Below are 18577 nucleotides of genomic sequence, written 5' to 3' on the forward strand. Positions count from 1 at the left end.
AACCAAACGTCTTTTTGAACTGAAAACCTAATCGATCGGTCATTTACTGGTGGTGACCAATCGATTAAGTTTTTAGCTCAAAATATATGTTCGGTTTTCCAGATTTGTGCTCTTTAAAATTTAACGGTTTGGCTTCGATTCATGTTTACCTTAAAAACAATCAAATTTTAAACTGTTACAACTAAAAATCGTGAAATATTTTGACTCGAATTCAGATGTTGTTGAAGGATTACTGTGTGGTATCTATTTCTTAGCAACTGTTATAGTTTTTCTGAAAATATTGATTAATTCACTTAGGTCGCACTTTTGCCCAACCTTACTCATCTTTATGTCGTAGTGCAAGGTGGGGCAAAAGTTCGACATTAGTGGAATAATCAATCAGGGTGTCGACTCAATTTTGAAAATAAAATTCCCTGACTTTCCCTGACCTTCCAGTCATTTTGCAGAAAAGTTCCAGACCACTGAGTTGGTTAATTTGAACCGAAATAAGTAAGATTTTTACAAGAAGATACATATTCGCTATGTTATAGGTCGTATGAATAAACTGATCAAAGGCTTTTGCTTTATTGAGATATATGTACCTGCCAGATGACATTCTTGAACGTTTATTGAAGTTGATAAGATAAAACTGAACAATTGAGAATCTATTTACATTTCAAACTTGAAGATCCGTATGAACAAAGATGTTCTCGGCTAGTGAACTACCTCAGACCTAATTTAAAATTTTAGGCATGAACGAAAATTTTGGTCCTCTTTCCTCCAACACTATTACGATCATCCACCATACTTTTTTTAGTGGAAGAAAGCCATCCAAAAATGTGGCTTCTTCCAGGCAAAATTCTAGCCATTGCCATAAAACATTCTTGGAGATGCTTCAAGGAATTCCACATAGATTGCTCAGAAATTCTTCTTGGAATTCTTAAGATGTTTTTCCATATATTCCTTAAATACTTCTCAATGAACTCTTGAAAGATTTCCTCCAGAAGCTCCTCATCTCCAAGATTCTCTTAAAATTGTTAGACATTGTCTTTCAGTCTTAAATATTTCAAAAAATAGCATTTTGATTTCCTAGAACTATTCCAGGACTGCTTATAAATTTTTTTTCAGGATAACATATTTTTTTCCAAATTGTTTTTATTTATTTTTTCCTTAGAATATCTTTGATAATTCTTCACGATGATTAGTTACAGTTAATGTTTTAGGAATTCGAAATGAATTACCCCTAGCTTTTCTCCACGAAAAAAATATCTAAATATTCTTAACGGAATGCATTCAGGGCTTGAACAATGCGCTGATTAGAAGGTTTCTAATGTTTCTCTTGTACTTGTCGTACCTTCAGCAATGCTCCGAGGAACTCTTCTAAGAACTCATCTACGAGTATCTCTAAGTAATATCACAAATTGTCAGGGCTGGGAAAAATTCTGAAATTCACTCTACAGTAGCCAAACAAAGCCAATCACAGTCAGCGAAGCCAGTGAAACTCATGTCCATCGCTGCTGTAGGCAAAAAGCCTTGAAAATTGCAAAACACCCATTGCTAAGGGCAACCCAAAATTACTATAGAAAAATGTTCTATTTTCCGCTGCATTTCCCGGATTTAGAGCCTTCAATGACACTAACGTTTTAGAAAATTCATGCACCCAACATAGGCTACTTGATGAGATTCATGTTTTTGAACTACTGTATTGGGAAGAGCCATGTGATTTTCGTGAAATTCAAGCCTACTACTATTACCATTCCCAACACTGGTCAATAGATTATCAAGATTATTTCAAATGATATTCCTGAAATTTCTGCTTTTCAATGATTTTCTGGATTACTAAAAATAATCGAGGAACTTTGAGAATCATCCTCAGAATTTCTGGAGAATTTTCTGGGTCCTGGTTCCTTAGTCCTTAGGTTAAAGTCCACGGCTGCAAATCAAAGCCATGCTGAAGGTGTATTGATTTAGCATAATCAATTACTTTGCAGACAATAAACTCGTTTGATGTTGTAGTATTGATATTTTTTCCCTGACCTCAAGTGAAATTCCCTGATTTTCCCTGACTTTCCAGGTCAAACATAAATTCCCTGACATTCCCTGACTTTCCAGGTTTTTCCAGGTAGTCGACACCCTGTCAATATTTCCAGAAAAACTATTACAATTGAAAAGAAATAGATATTACACAGTGATCAATCAATCAATCAATCAATCAATCAAACTTGTGGCAAAATATCTACCCATTTTTAGTTATATCATTTTAAAAATTGATTGTCCTAAACGAACTTTTGCCCCAACACTAGGGGAGGGCAAAAATTCGCTGCCTGAAACACAAAATATCGATGCTTTTTGTTTGCTTAAAAGTACACACTAAACTTTCATCAAAAAAATGCAAAAATATCAATTTTTCGCAAAACTAAGCTAAAACGAGAAATATTGGTGATTTTTTTTGCATAATCAGGCATATTTCGCTAAATTTAAAGGCAATATGTATATTTAAGGCAATTTTAAAATTTGTTCGCAAGATAATTCCACTAAATTCACTAATGAGTCAAAATGTTGCCCCGCCGATTCGAACTTTTGTCTCACTATAGGCCAAAAATTGTTTCACAGCATTTATGCTAAAACTAATACACCTCAAAGCATTCTTTCCTTAAAATAGGCCTAAAACGCCCTTAAACATCTGTACAACTCTCACAGATCCCCTTGGAAGAGATTCTCGCAAAATTAAGGGCAGGATTCTGACGCCTAGATCAGGATTCTGAAAGAATCCTTTTCTAATTTTGGATAGGTTGGTTTATGGGTTGTTTTTAAAACTTGGTCATCATCACAGAAATCCGAACACGATCATCACTAAATCCTTGGAAGGATTCTCACATCATTCTTGACAAGATGCTTTGTATCAACAACCTCCATTAAATTTCTCATGAGAAACATACTTCAGAGTATGTCGTTCGATTTTAAGAAAATGTTAAAATTCTTTGAGAACTGAAAAATCTGGCTTGCCGCACAGATTTTTTTTTATTTATTTCTTTATTAGTATCATTTCAAATATTACATTCATTTCTTATGTCTAGGTGTTCTGTGTTATTAGACAACACAATCATTCTGATTTGATAAAACAAATTTAAGCTTTTATTAACATTTTGTTAACAACATATTACATTTCATTTGCCGTAGCAGTTCAGATTTTTTACAGGTGAGTTGATTTCACCTGCTTATAAGAGAAAAAAAAACACGATTTCAATTTGGTTAAGTAAATCGAAATCGTGTTTTTTTTTACTTAACCTAAACATATAACGCATTAATCGTTAATCCTTAATAGAAGATTATAACGATTTTTGCCTGAAATTATTAATTATTTTATTTGACATTTGTTCCAGTGTTTCAAAATTGGATGTTCTATGTAACTCATTGGTACTATACTAGGGAGGAAGCCTCAGAATCATTTTCAAAATTTTATTTTGAATTCTCTGCAGAGCTTTCTTTCTGGTATTACAACAGCTAGTCCATATTGGTACAGCATACACCATGGCTGGCCTGAAAATTTGTTTGAATATCAAAAGCTTGTGTTAAGACAAAGTTTTGATTTTCTATTAATAAGGGGATAGATTTTACATATTTATTACATTTGGCTTGAATGCCCTAAATGCACATTGGACCGAATCAACAATTTATCCGGAAAAAAGTTTTTTCTCTGTTCTTGTCGATTTTAGACGTTCGATGTCTTCAGAGAAGTTATTCGTGCCTAATTGAGTTTTGCATCTTTTAAGAAAAAAGTTGAATAGGGTAGCCCTTATTTAGGTTAGAATTTTGACTAAAACTTTTTTGTTTGATGAAATTTGTGGCTGCGCTCTTTTGCAAACTTTTAGATGATGTTATTTTGAACAACTTTGTTGAAAACACTTTTGATCTAACTCTAAGTATATTGATTTTGAAAGTTTTAACTTAGGGTGGACCCAAAAAATAAGTTATTTTGATCTAACTTTTTTATTTTCAGTTTTACATGAATGTGGTCTTCAGAAGAGTTGCAGAGGAAGTAAAGATACACATTGATGAACATCGCAAGTTTGTAATTCTTGTGATTTTGAAGTTATAAGCAAATTCAAGTGAAAAACTATGAAATTTTTATATGTTTATAACTCATGGAGTTGATTCGATAAAATTTTCTTTTAGTGGCATTAGAAAGGCCATACAATAGGCAACTTTTGCTGCAAAAACTGTGAGAACGTAATTTTTGTAAATTAAGAAAATTCATTTCAAAAATACACTTAAAAACTTGAAATTCGCTCGTAACTTACAAGATTTTGAAGTTAACGGCGTGCTGTCTTCAGCAAAGTTGTAGAATTGAACTAGAACTACAACTTGAACTGGAACTACGGTGGTTGCGAACACCATGAAAATTCAATATTTCTGATAAAATCCAACATGGCGGCAAAATTCAATATGGCAGACAAATATTTTTATTTTTTCAAATGAAGCTCCTATGTTTTCTCATTCCAAAACCATGTTATTGTGAAGGAGTTGTTGTAGAAATTTTCGAGTTATAGCAGTTTGAGTGAGGCAAGAATTGGCTAAAATCGAGGGGTTCTCAATAACTGTTTTGATTGTAACTACCGAGGGGTTCATAAATTTGACCAACCGAATGCAGTTCCTTTAGTTACTCGACAAGAACTTTCGAATGAGCATAAATTTAAACATTTTAAAAGACCTAGTGGGCCGGTCTCCGCGAGAATTACTCATTGCAAAAGATTGGAGAGACCGGACGACCGACGCACGGCTTTTAAGATCCAAGGAATGTTAAAATAGGGGAAAAGCACCAATTTTCGACCCAGCACTAATTTTCGACCCATCCATACGATTTTGGCCTACTTTGTATGGAAATCCGAAAATTGGCACAGAATTCTTGTGGGTCGAAAATTAGTGCTTTTCCCCTACGCAATTCTTTCAAGTTGCGTAATGTGTAGTTATAAAAAAATCCAAGAATTTAAAAAAATATTTTGCTTGCAATTTGATATAATTTCTGTTTTTCTCAAGAGGTATTTTACGAGGTTGCAAGAAATGTTGTACGCAACTGGGTTCAGAATTCCAGATACAGCCCTGCACGAGTAAAAAAACACGAAAGTGATTATTTTGATTCCAGTGTGTTGGCTTGGAACATTTTCTACGAGTGATCCATAAACTTTGTTTTGACACCCACTGTTATTTATTTGTACTTTGTCGGTTTTTCATTAGACTATTCATATGAAATATATAGTATAAATAATTATAAATTATTTTTAGTTAATCATCGGAGCCATGGAATCAATATCAGACGATTTCACAAGGCTACGATGTCGTTTGTGTTTCCACGCTGGTTCAAATGGACAACTCATTGAAGTATTCGATAAAAATCACGATCTGTCTAAACGGGTTCTCAGTGCTCTCGGAGTAAAGGTATTGCTTTCACAATTTGAATTTTCTTCGAAATATCACATTATACGAGTTTCAGATAAATAGAAGTGAAAAACAGGCTAGAATATGTACGGTATGCGAAACTATAGTGGACATTATTCAAAGCTTCCAAGCTGTCTGCAAACAAACCAATCAATTACATCACAACCATATAGATTTCCTCCTTTATGATGCATTTTGGGACAATCGGGAGCAAGAGGCTGTTAAAGTTACAGAGAAGATGATTTTGGCTCACAGATCGGAGGTAGATAACTTTATGAGCAAAACTACAACTCTACCATTAAAAAAGGAGACCGATCTAATGCCGTCTGTTGTGACCTCAGTCGAACTACCCGTTGAAGAGGTAGCAAAGGAAAATCCTTTGACTGATGTTCATGTAACTGAAATGGTCATCTGCGAACCTGCAATCAAGGACGAGACAGTGGACAATAATTGTCAATTGCAATTTCAATCTGAATTGGAAGAAACGGAGGTAGCTTGCGAAGTTGATGAAAGAGGAATTTGTGATATAGGATCTGACAATGATATCAAACCAGATATAAGTAATCCCTCCCTGGAGTCCGAGAAAGAAAAAGAAAACGTCAACGAATGTCATACGGTATGTTTTATTTTACTGTGTTCAATGAAATAGTCAATGAATGATGATGTTCGATTACTAATATTTTATAACAATTTTTAGGCTAAAAGGCGAGGACGAAAGCCCAAGTTATTAAAATGCACTAGTGACAAAAGTGGAAATGAAAATAAGGTAGGGTATTTTCCGGGTTTCGGATCGATGCCCATTCGACTGTTTCCAGAAACTAAACTTTCAACATAAAATCCTCGCTATTTCTCTTTCGAAACACTTCAATGAAAAAATCAGAACGCTTTCTAAGGCGTCATTTTGCAAAGCAAGATTGAGCAACCAATCTCACTCAGGTTGCGTTGCGTAATAATTTAGTATTACGTATATTGAATGTCATCATGACATATATTTTTTGCAATAAAGTACAACTTTTTAGCACCGTTATAAAGCAGTGAAAATTAGCACTATTGAATACTAATTTTGTTCGTGGGAAAAGTAGGCTGTTATATTGGCTATTGTTTTGATAAAAAGTAAGCTGATATGCAACGAAGTAGAAAATTGATAGTTTACGCAACAATTTGCAGAATGATGATTAAAAAGGCTCGCCGAGTTGAATAATTACGACGAGTGCTGTAAAAATCGAGTTCTGCATCGAGTTGCGTACAACATTATATTGCAATTTCGTAAAAGGCCTCTTGAGGATATAAAAAATCATGTCGAGATGCATAGACCACAATTTTGCTATTTATAAAAATTGCATTATGCATCTCAAAACAATTGCGTAATGGAAAAGTGTAGTGTAACAGTAATTCATGACAGATAGGCGTGATGAAAAGCAGCCTATTACGATGAGAAATTGCAAAATTAGTTAGTTATGCAATACATTGCAAATTATGTTTTTTTCAACACGCTTCGTACATTTATCCAACAAGCTATTCAGCAAAACGAAGCTGAGGGTTGTGGGTTTGAGCCCCATCGATCGAGAATCATTTCGTAACGGATTTTTTTTTTTCGATTTAGCAGGGTATAAAGTAACTTTGTGTTTATCACACACGATATATGAATGCAAAAAGTGACCTTTTGGCAAAGAAACCTCTCAGTTGTGAGAAAAACTCATTAGAACACTAAGCTCATAAGCAAGCTCTGTTCCAATTGAAATGAATCACAAAAAAAAAGATTTCTTGGATTATATGCAAATAATAATAATGCTTTTTATTTTTTTAAGTATTTCAAAAACTTGAACATCGTAAAACGCCACTTTTTAAAAAAAAAAAAAAAAAAGATTTTTATCTACGAGGACAGCATTTTTGTAAATAATTGCCAATATTAGTATTTTCGTCAGAATTTTCTCAAGAAGTTATAGCCAACATACTAGATGGAATGCCTCCAAGAATTCCCCAAGAAAAATTCCTAAATGTTTTCACAAAATGTTCACACAGTTTGTGATTAACTTCTCATATCTTTTTTTTACTAGGCACCGCCCCGAAGGGGCAGAACAAGACTTAAAATTGTAGACGACGACCCGAGTACGGACGAATATGAACCTAAAATTCCCGGGAAACGTGGACCTCGGCGTAAAAAAGTTCGCAAATCGGATCCCAGCGTATGTGATATATGTGGTCAAACGGTAGCTCATTTCATAAAAGAATCCCATCGCAATCAACATCTTGGAGTGCGGCCGTACAAATGCGATCACGATGGATGTGGTCGTACCTATTTTTCACAGAATGATTTACGAACCCATAGTAAACGGCACCAGATAACGTATCACGTGTGTGAGATATGTGGACGCAACATCAAAGGAGTGGAATGGTTTAGGAGACATGTCAAAACGCACACCGAAGTTCCGCAGTTTACCTGTGAGGTTTGTGGTAGCAAATTTCGCCGGAAAGCTCAACTACAAACGCATATGGTGACGCACACGGGTAAGCTAAAGCATTGTAAAGGCATTTATTACTCAAATTTGAACAAAACAAATATTTTTTTTAAGTGTAATAACCTAACCAATAGAAAATCTTTGAGCTGTTTAGTGGAATACCTATACTATACCATATATTTCCACTAGAGTTTGTATCCTTTGTGTCGTGTACTAGACTTGAAGTTGAGGTCGAAATACGCGTATATGTCAAAAGATACGAACAGTAGTGGAATTAAATGGTATAGTCATAAATTCGGTTTTCATTTACATACCCAACAAATACCTAACAGTAAAGTAAAATACTTTCATGTTAGCAAATTTATATTTCAATTATTCCATATGCATTCAGCATATATACAACACAGACAGGAGGTTACTCGCCCTATTATAAAAATCTTACAACCATTTGGGTTTTTTAAATTTGTCCAGAACGTTATGGGGTTTTATCCCGTATTGACACAGCAGTTACTTTAAAAATAGATGCAATAATTAAGAATTTCTGCCGATTTTGCCACATTTTTTGTTTCCGTAGGAAAAAATTAATTGCAGAGCTGTTTCAATGTTTCCGGTATGTCATTATTTCAAATTATTTCCTTTGCCAAACGTGTTGCTCGATTGAGAATGTTCATGTACTAGTACTTGATTATGTGACTAACTCTTAGAGCAGGCCTACCCAACCTTTTTAGATCCCGGGCCAAATCGCAGAACAAAATGGTGTACGGTAGGCCACTTTTTCCAGTACACCAATCTCAAAATTTTTGGTAAAATGAAATGATAGTAATAAATAATTTTTTTGGAGGGATTGAAAATAAATATTTGCTTCTCTGAGAATCTTGTTCAAGAATCCAGCACTTTTGTGAATATATTGTTCAGAATTTTATAAAAAGGAATCTCAGAATTTTTTCATGGTTTTTTTTTCAGAATCGCATCTAATAAGAGAAAAGCACTTATTTTCGACCTATAAGAAATCTGTGCCAATTTTCAGATTTCCATACAAAGTAGGCCAACATCGTATGAATGGGTCTGGGTCGAAAATTAGTGCTAGATTGAAAAATGGTGCTCCTACCCAGGGTTTCCTTAGATTGAAAACTCGGATTTGGCGAGTCCTGCGCAAGATTCTGTGAAAATTAGAACCTCTCCAAGACTCATTTTAATATCCTGTCTAAAAAAGTCTGTCATGTTCAGAATTCTATAAGAAATTACTTTCTCTTTTTCCAGGATTAACGCCCCACGAGTGCGAAACATGTGGCAAAAGATTTGCACTAAAATACAATTTGGAAGCCCACGTGAAACGTCACCAAAAGAAAGAGGTTGAGAAAGTGCAAAAAGATGCAGCTGAGAAACGAACCTGGAAGTATTATGTTCGAGCGGAAAATTCCGGTTCAAAGCATCATGTAACGTGCGAAACATGTGGGAAAACGGTTCACAAGCGAGAAATCGAGGGTCATGTGAATAAGCACCTCGATCGACGTCCCTATTCATGCGATGTACCCGGCTGCACGTTGGCTTTCTATGGATTGAGAGGCATCAAGGAACACAAAATGGTAGTGCATTCGGACAAAATTTTACGCTACGATTGCAGTATCTGTAATCGTTCTATCAAAGGTGCAGGCACCTTTAAGAGGCATGTCATGATGCACAATTCGGATATGAAGGTGGAATGTCAGCATTGTGGTAAAAAGTTCACTTCGAAGTAAGTAATATTGTAAAGATGAGATCTATATTTAAGGTATTATTTTTTTTTCTTTCACACAATAGAAGCTACCTGAAGGCTCACGAGCAAAAGCATTCCGGCGAGCGTCCTTACATTTGTGAGCTTTGTGGTCGATCGTTTGCCATGAAACCTTGCTGGAAAATGCACATGAAAACCGTACACCATGAGGATCATCGTGAACCAACACGGATTCGCAAACGAGAGTCGAGTGATTTGCTTAAGCCAGCAAATTCAACTGCAGATGATAATGATGCAAATGCGACAGAAAAAACATCAGCAGTCGCGTCACTATCATTATTGGACACTCAAAGTGATGAAAACTTGTCATATCATTCCCAACCGCCATTTTTGCAAAAAGAAGATCAAACACATCAAAAAGGGCCATTCAGCTCGTCAAATGTTCCGCTCTACCAGACGCCCGAATCTGTACAAACAGATTATTCATATTGAAATATTATGAATTAAGTTTTTCGTTGAAAAAAGGCTAGAAACAAATTACTGTTTATTTTTTTAATAATCACAAAACCTTGAACGCAACGCTTCCAATAACGTCTTACATCGGCCTATAAAGCTATGTCAATCCTTTGATTTTTTTTCTCCGATGGAAGGCTCAATGTTACTTTTGTCCAGAAAAAAAAACTCATCGACCATCCCGGTATTCGAACCCCTACCTTGCTTTATTATTACACTTGTATTGAATGAAACAGTTGGTTTTACGAAAATTCTACCAGAAGCTCAACCCATCCTTCAACGGCTTTGCACCGTGAGCTTAGATGTGTAGAGATAAGGATAGAAGCATCTTGACAAATGAACGTAAGGTGATCGAAAGATAACAGCAGCACTTCGAAGAACACTTAAATGGTGCTAGAAGAGCATGAGCATGGCAATCAGCCCCCACTTTTAAAGAGGTAAGGATGTCATTCATCAGCTCAAGAACAAAAAAGAAGCTGGAAAGGTTGGTATCGGAGCTGAATTCAGATCCGGAGAAGCTAAACACCGGTGATTTTTAACACCAGTTGAAAGGCACAATCTAGGAAACAGAATACCTACCGGGGGAGTGTAATGAAGGGATAATATGCATCAACATCAACAAGAAATGTGACAAATTGTATTGCTTTAGCATTCACGCAATAACCATTCAAAAGTGGCGCAAGTATCGGACATGTCATGTTGTAAGTAAAAAAATATCTGGGTGTGACAGTCGAAGGATTGTCCTACCCATAATTCAACAAGTAGTGACATCATTCCTACACAATTTCTACAGCCAACTCTTAAAAAAGTTTCTTGAATGAAATTCAATGAATATTCAATGATTTGTCATACAGGTCTTGACAAATTATTGTAATATCCATAGCGAAATGTTGTATACAGTACGAGCGTTGTGCTGCTGGCGATAGCCGAGGATGTTCTTGATAAGTCAAGGCATTCCTGGAAGAACCTGTTGACGATTTTTTTAGCAATTCCTACAGAACCCCCGAGGCACACTATGGCTGAGTTTACTAAGGAAATCTTACTGACTATACAGGCTTATCCTGCCAGTCCGGTGAATCAAGACGATTTGCTTTCTCCTCTAATGACGTGACACAACTAATATTAATCAAATGGAAGCGAGTCAACAATTGTCACCTCATTCAACGCGTCTCACCTCACACAACTCACAGAAAAGGCACAAATAATAAGAAAACAAGGTTATGAATTCTCGTGCCTATTGTACAATATTACGCTATAAGGTGTTAGGCGGAGAGCCGGATTTTGCAACCAAGAAATGATTTTCAACACATCCTGTCAATTTGTTTGCTTTGTGGATGATGTTGACATGTCCATGGATTTCTACACCTGTCTGAAAAGTGAAGCAGCAAAAGGTAGTGAATCGGCCAAAGACGCTAGTAGGCGGAGCCGAGCGCGACTGGGTTCGCCTAGGAAGCGGCATGACGATAGACGGAGATAGGCTCGAGGTGGTCGATGAATTCGTCTACCTTGGATTCTTGATGGCTAATAATAAAGTTCTTCTTTTTCGCCTTAGCATCACGTCCTCACTGGGACAAAGCCTGCTTTCTCAGCTTAGTGTTCAACGAGCAATTCCACAGTTATTAACTGAGAGCTTTCTTTGCCAAAGTTGTCATTTTCGCATTCGTATAGGGGTGATCGGGGCAATATGGGCCGCCTAAGGAAAACGTCATGGAATGCATAGAAAAACAGCAAAAATTATGGTTTAAATGCAAGTGACTTGTACTGTGAAATGCTATCTTCCTTGTTACGTCGATAATTAATGTTAACATCAACTTGCAAATTATTTCAGGAACTTTTTGGAAAACCATGTTTTTCTACGTGGTCACCAACCATATGGGGCATAATGAGCCACCCTACGGGGCAGTATGAGCCACCCTACGGGGCAGTATGAGCCACCTCATTCAATCGAATATTTTTTATTTAAAACAGTATAGAGAAGAATTAGAGGTGAAGAGTACATTATTGGAAAGGGAATTGTAGTAGCTTTGCTTGAAATTATTGATTCTAGTGGCTTACACAGCGCAACAAAAATGACATTTTTGCGTGTCTCAAGAATCAAATTATGTGTCTCTAGTAGATTTGGGGTTGCTGAATCTGATGCAGTTTTCAGAAATTTTGCAGCACGTCACATTTTTTAGCTACAGGTCGTCAAAGTTGTATAAAACATTAGTTTCGTTGATGTTTATCTAAAATTTGAAGTATATTTTATCAAACTTGTTTGTGATCTTATCCACCAAGCATGTAAAAGAGGACGTAAACTTTCGTTTTCGATATATTTTGGTAGAAATTTCACGACTAAATTTAGATTAAACCGATTTTTTCAACATGCTTGCAGTCTCCATACAAAATTCTTCGTTACTCTTATATGGCAAAATATAATACTTTTCTAAACCATCAAAAAATAACTTTTCCGCATGAAAAGTATTATGAACTTTGATGATAAGTATTGTTATACACATAAAGTTTGAATTCAGTGGCAAATTAAACAAATAAATTTCCTTACAAGCTGGCAAACTTGCATGCAAGTTGGCTGAAATAGTCATTTTTTGCATTTTCAACACTAAATATCTCAAAAACTAGACGTGCTATGATAATTATGTAAACGGCAATGGATTCAGCAACCCTTAATTAAGTAATTAGAGGTATTTTGATGCTGGAGACAAAAACGTGTTCCGCGGTGTTATTTTTAAAAGATACATAATACATTGTAAACAGACCATGGTATACTAGTACTAAATTGCGATACTTGGTTCAAAGTATTTTCTAGCAAAGTGTTCCACTTGTAATGGTGCATAAAGATGACTATGCAGTAAAAAAATAATCTGGTATATTTAGTTAATGCATTTTTATGTTCAAAACATCGCTTGTTTTGCTTAAATCTAGATGGCTCATTTTGCCCCGCACCTTCATCTTGAAAATAATATATTGTTTTTCAATAATTTTGTTTACGAACAAATCAAATTTCGCTCACGAACTGTTTATTATGATCAGAAGTTTCAATGTATTGGTAAAATTTACCAGAATTATAAATATAATTGTCTTATAGGCTTAACTAAACACTGCCAAAATTATAAGCTTTTCATGACGAAAAACAAATTTGTACATTTTTGTAAATATCTTGAGTGTTCAAACGAATATTCTAACGGTTTTTTTTTGTGGTGGCTACTTGAGGCACCCTTTAGCAGATCATAATGACACTAGACATGAAAACACTGTTTTTGAGGTCAAAACCGGGGTGGCTCATATTGCCCCGTATGTTCATATTGCCCCCATTGCCCCTATCGTGTGAAAAGTACGATGATACTCTTTGCCCAGGGAAGGCAAGGAAATTTCAATTAGGAAATATCCTGGACCGACCGGGAATCGAACCCAGATACCTTCAGCATGGCTTTTCTTTGTAGCCGCGAATACTAATTACTCGGCTAAGGAAGGCCCCTAAATAATAAAGTTAGTCGAGGAATTTCGCATCAGTTGGGCCTACTGTACTGCCGTGAATCGCAGGTCAGTCCCATCTGTAAAAAGTAGGCATTGAGAAAATGGGGTGTGATGTTTCCAAATTCGTTTTCCATACGAATATTCAAAAAATCCCAGAGGATTGGAACATATTCAAATCCCCATGAAACTTTCAAAATTTGCTTTTCACTAACGATATCTTTCTGAGAAAAATATTAAGGTGATCAAGACACGGTTCATTTTTGTGTTACACATTGCGGAATTCTGTAGTGGGACAGATATGCGATTACTTTTCATTATGGGACAATTCGGCTTGTTGTTTTTTCCTACTTTTTTCGAACAAATCTTATTATCTCATTAGGGCAGCTGAAAGAACATTGGAAAATATGTTGAAAACTAAACTCAACTCAATTTTTACGAAAATGGATATGGGACTGCTTTGCGATTCACGGCAGTGTAGGCTCCAGAAGCAGCTGCAGTCAAAAAAGATTCACACCAACAATAATTTATCATGTACAAACGCTCATAAGACCTCACTCAGGACTAATTCAGTATCATGGAGGTGGTGAAAGCTAGAAGGATACAATTGGGCATGAATGCCGGATAGCAACCCTTCAAATATATTTTTCATTTCGGATCCGATTGGTGGTATAAATAAATTAAATAAATCAGATCTGCATTTCATGTATACTGCGAATCCTTTTTATTGATACAAACATACTAAATACAAATTTATTATTGTACTTTAACTATAGCCTTCCCAGTATTACCACCTTTCAGCATATTCATAAATGCTTTGGGCATATTATCAAACCCTGATGTAACCGTTTCCTCATATTGAAGTTTTCCTTGCTTTATCCAATCCAAATTTGCCAGAATGCCTTCCATCCAACGATCGCGCCAACGACTGACAATGAATCCTTCCATTTTCAACTGCTTGAACACGAAATCTCTCTGTGGATCTTGCACCGTGATCGGGCCAGAGTTGTAATTCGAAATCGTACCGCAAACTGAAATTCTACCATACAGATTCATGAGCCGCATCACCGATTCGGTAATAGTTCCACCGACATTGTCGAAATAACAATCGATTCCTTTAGGAGCAGCCTTCTTCAACGCTTCGAGAACGTTTTCAGTCTTGTAGTTGATCGTATGATCGAAACCAAGCGTTTTGAGCCATTTGCACTTGTCATCTGACCCGGCAATTCCAATCACTTGACATCCTTTTAGTTTGGCAATTTGGCCAACAATGCTTCCTACGGCACCTGCTGCTCCACTCACCACGACAGTTTCTCCATCCTTCGGGGAGCACAACTCTAGAAATCCGAAATATGCCGTATTACCTGGCATACCCAAGACACCCAGGGCCAAGCTTGCTGGCAGAGTTCCGAAGTCAGGAAGCAGGTACGGTTTGTCACTTTGAGATTTTTCAGGATTGCACACAGTGTGCGTTCGCCATCCAAACTGTCCAAAAATCTTCGCTCCTACTGGAAATTTTGAATTCTTGCTCTCCACAATTTTAGCAACCTGTCCACCAATCATCAGACTTCCGACAGGAAATCTACTCATGTACGGGCGCATATAAGGATCCACACTGAGGTACTCTGCCTCGGCGAGGAATTCTCCATCTTGAAGTTCTGGTAGTTCTTCGTCGATCAATTGAAAATTTTTGTTCGTAGGTTCTCCGTCGAATTTTTTCACATACAACCAGTTTCGAGAGACAACACCCATGGTCACGACTTGAAGCGATATACCGATGCTACTAACAGAAGGTAGAATGATATCACCAAAGTAAGCGTTTTCTATATTAATACTCGTGCTTATCAGTGCACAATGGTCGGGCTCCATATAAAGGGGCGGCCAAAACTACCAAAAACTTTTTTGAGATTTTTATGATTTTTTTAATTTTAAAATATGCCTCATGTGTTATATTATTATGATCCTTAATTGAAATTGAACTAAAATTTAAATTTCTATGATTTTTATGACGGCAAACAGGCTGAAGTCAAAAAATTGAAAAATGTAACAATAAAAAAAAGCACAAAATTTATAGTTTAGGAATGCAATATTTCCCCAAAGTTACCCACTATCTGAAAGCTTATGGTTCAACACTTTTATCGAGCATGAGGATGGAAAAAAATATTTGGTTTAAGTTTTAATACTATTCAATATTACATTTTAGTAATTTTGGTGATTTTGAATATGAAAAACAACTCTTGTCGCGTCATGTCGCCGCCATTTCGAATATTGCACATCAAAAAGCATCCTTAGATCTAACAAAAAACCTTTAAAATTTTCAGTGCGCATCGTACCTTCGTGCTGTGCGTACACGAATTCTCTCTGCTCTTGGAAGTTTTCTTATAAACTACCTAAAGCAATAAAACAGTACTTTTCAGTGCTACACAAACAGTACTTTTCAGTGCTATAATTAAAAACGGTACTTTTCAGTGCTACTAAAACAGTACTTTTCAGTACTATTTTTTCTACTATTGATCCCTTTACGATCCTTGTTTGGACCCGTGCCTTCGATTTTTCGTTGGACCCGTTGGCGAAAGCTAGCGGTGGTAATCCTTCTTGGACACCGTCTTGGGAAAAAACCTTTCGAAGGTCACGTCTTCTTTCGTTTATTAATTAAACATGGTATCAACAACAAACAAAAGGAAGGGTGAATCTCTGAATTCACTACTTCCTTCCAAAAAAGTGGGTTTTAAAACTGTCACTACACGTGGCAAGAATGGAAGAAAGGACGCTTCCCCGGAATGCGAACTTTCTTCCAAGGGTGAAATGAATAATTGTATCGAAATGAGCAATCAGTTCGATGCTCTAGACAAATATTCCGAACACCAAATCGAAGCAGCCTCTAGCCCAGGCTCTTTGATTCAAGTGAGGAAGCAAAGAGTGCCGCCTATCGTGGTCAGTTGTTCCGAATTTGGGGGATTTAGGCAGGAGATCTTGAACTCCATTAGGGGAATCAAGGTTTCCTTCCAAATCGCAAAGAAAGGAGACTGTCGCGTTTTGCCGGAAACTCTTAAAGATCGTGAGCTTCTTCTCAAACATCTTGAAGAGAAGAAGCACAAATTTTTTACTTATGACGACAAAACTGAACGTTTGTTCAAAGTTGTCTTGAAAGGTCTCTCAAGTGACTATAAATCACCTGAAGAGATCAAAAATGGAATAAATGATTTACTTGGATTTTCCCCAGTCCAAGTAATCATTATGAAAAAGAGAACCCAATCTGGCATTGTTCGGAAAGGGCTTTCTCAAGAATTTTATTTAGTTCACTTTAACAAAAAAGAACTAAATAATATTAAAGCTTTAGAAAAAGCAAAACTTATGTTTGATGTCCGTGTGACCTGGGGACCATTTCCAGAAACCTGGAGGAAATTACCAGAACCCCACTCAGTGCCGTCGGTGCCAAAAGTGGGGTCATGGTACAAAAAATTGTCACATGGATGCTAAATGCATGATTTGCGGAGGTTCTTCTCACGCCAAAGACGTCTGTCCAGTGAAGGAAGATACCACCAAATTCATATGTTGTAATTGCGGGGCTAACCATAAGTCCAATTTTTGGAATTGTCCTTCACGCAAAAAGGTCATTGAGGCTCGTGCCAGGCAGATGAAAGATAATATCCGTTACGATAACGGTCGTTTCCGGAATTTGCCTGGTAGAGTATCGAACAATGCTCATTTTTCAGTTAACGATCGCTTGATCATGAATCATACCCATCAGGAAGATCATAATCATGCTCATTCACAAACTAATTTTAATCCGTCGGGTAGCCGTTCGAATCTTTCTATTACGAATGTATCTACCCACGGTAAATCCTTTGCCGATATCGTAGCAGGAAATTCGAATTCCTCCCCTGTTCGATCCATGGGTACCCATTCTACTTGTTTCAAATCAAATGGAAAAAACCCTACCGCCACAGGTAACTCCGCTTCTTCGTCTACCGGAAATTCCAATGGGAAATCACATGACATGTCTGCCTCTGATTTTAATTTTCTAACTGAACAATTGAATCTAATGATTGATGCAATGTTCAAAGCCACCACTATGACTGAAGCAGTCCAAGTAGGTGTAAAATTTACAAATCAAATTGTTATTGGATTACGTTTTTCTAATGGATCCAAATAATAATTTAAATATTTTAAATTGGAATGCTCGTTCTCTGAATGGTAAAGAGGACGAGCTGTTTAATTTTCTTACAATTAATAACGTGCATATAGCAGTTATTACCGAAACGTATTTAAAACCTGGATCTAAACTCAAAAGAGATCCTAACTTTTTTGTTTATCGTAATGATCGACTTGATGGGGCATGTGGGGGAGTTGCAATCATCATTCATAGGCGTATAAAACATCAACTGTTTTCATCATTTGAAACTAAAGTTTTTGAAACTTTAGGTGTTTCTGTTGAAACACAGTTTGGTAAATATACTTTCATAGCTGCCTATTTGCCTTTTCAATGCTCTGGGCAGCAAGTTAATTTGCTCCAAACTGACTTGCGTAAATTGACTCGCAATAAGTCAAAATTTTTTGTCATTGGTGACTTTAATGCCAAACATCGGTCATGGAATAATTCTCAAAGTAATTCCAACGGCAGAATTTTATTTGATGAGTGCTCTTCAGGATATTTCTCAATTCAATACCCTGATAGCCCCACATGTTTTTCCTCTTCTAGAAATCCATCTACGATTGATTTGGTCTTAACCGACTCTAGTCATCTTTGCAGCCAACTGATTACTCATGCTGATTTTGATTCTGATCATGTCCCTGTTACATTTCAAATATCCCAAGAAGCGATTCTCAATCCTATCAGCTCCACTTTCAATTATTTACGAGCCGACTGGAATATATATAAAACGTATGTTGACTCCAATCTTGATGTTAACATTTCTTTAGAAACTAAACTTGATATTGACAATGCTCTTGAAACTTTAACAAATTCCATTGTTGAAGCCCGGAGCATTGCAATTCCAAAATG

At 36.4% G+C, this 18577-nt stretch overlaps 2 protein-coding genes across 5 annotated transcripts; one reads left to right on the forward strand and one right to left on the reverse strand.

Moving 5' to 3' along the window:
- Nucleotides 1–5130: 5130 nt before the first annotated feature.
- LOC5576309 (zinc finger protein 234) lies at nucleotides 5131–10125 on the forward strand. 4 transcript variants are annotated; one of them, XM_021847039.1, is made up of 7 exons: nucleotides 5131–5198; nucleotides 5263–5415; nucleotides 5471–6031; nucleotides 6113–6181; nucleotides 7473–7923; nucleotides 9135–9609; nucleotides 9675–10125. In XM_021847039.1, the coding sequence occupies exons 2-7, from the start codon at nucleotides 5278–5280 to the stop codon at nucleotides 10078–10080; spliced, it is 2100 nt and encodes a 699-aa protein (XP_021702731.1). In that variant the 5' UTR covers nucleotides 5131–5198; nucleotides 5263–5277; the 3' UTR covers nucleotides 10081–10125. The 4 variants fall into 4 exon arrangements, with proteins under 4 accessions (XP_021702731.1, XP_021702737.1, XP_021702745.1 ...); XM_021847045.1 differs by having other exon boundaries at nucleotides 5479–6031; XM_001655999.2 differs by having other exon boundaries at nucleotides 5168–5415.
- A 4143-nt stretch (nucleotides 10126–14268) lies between these two features.
- LOC5576310 (prostaglandin reductase 1) lies at nucleotides 14269–15441 on the reverse strand. Its single transcript, XM_001656000.2, has one exon. The coding sequence runs from the start codon at nucleotides 15439–15441 to the stop codon at nucleotides 14329–14331; it is 1113 nt and encodes a 370-aa protein (XP_001656050.2). The 3' UTR covers nucleotides 14269–14328.
- Nucleotides 15442–18577: the final 3136 nt, after the last annotated feature.

Source organism: Aedes aegypti, chromosome 1, assembly GCF_002204515.2.
Source record: "Aedes aegypti strain LVP_AGWG chromosome 1, AaegL5.0 Primary Assembly, whole genome shotgun sequence".
NCBI lineage: Eukaryota > Metazoa > Arthropoda > Insecta > Diptera > Culicidae > Aedes > Aedes aegypti.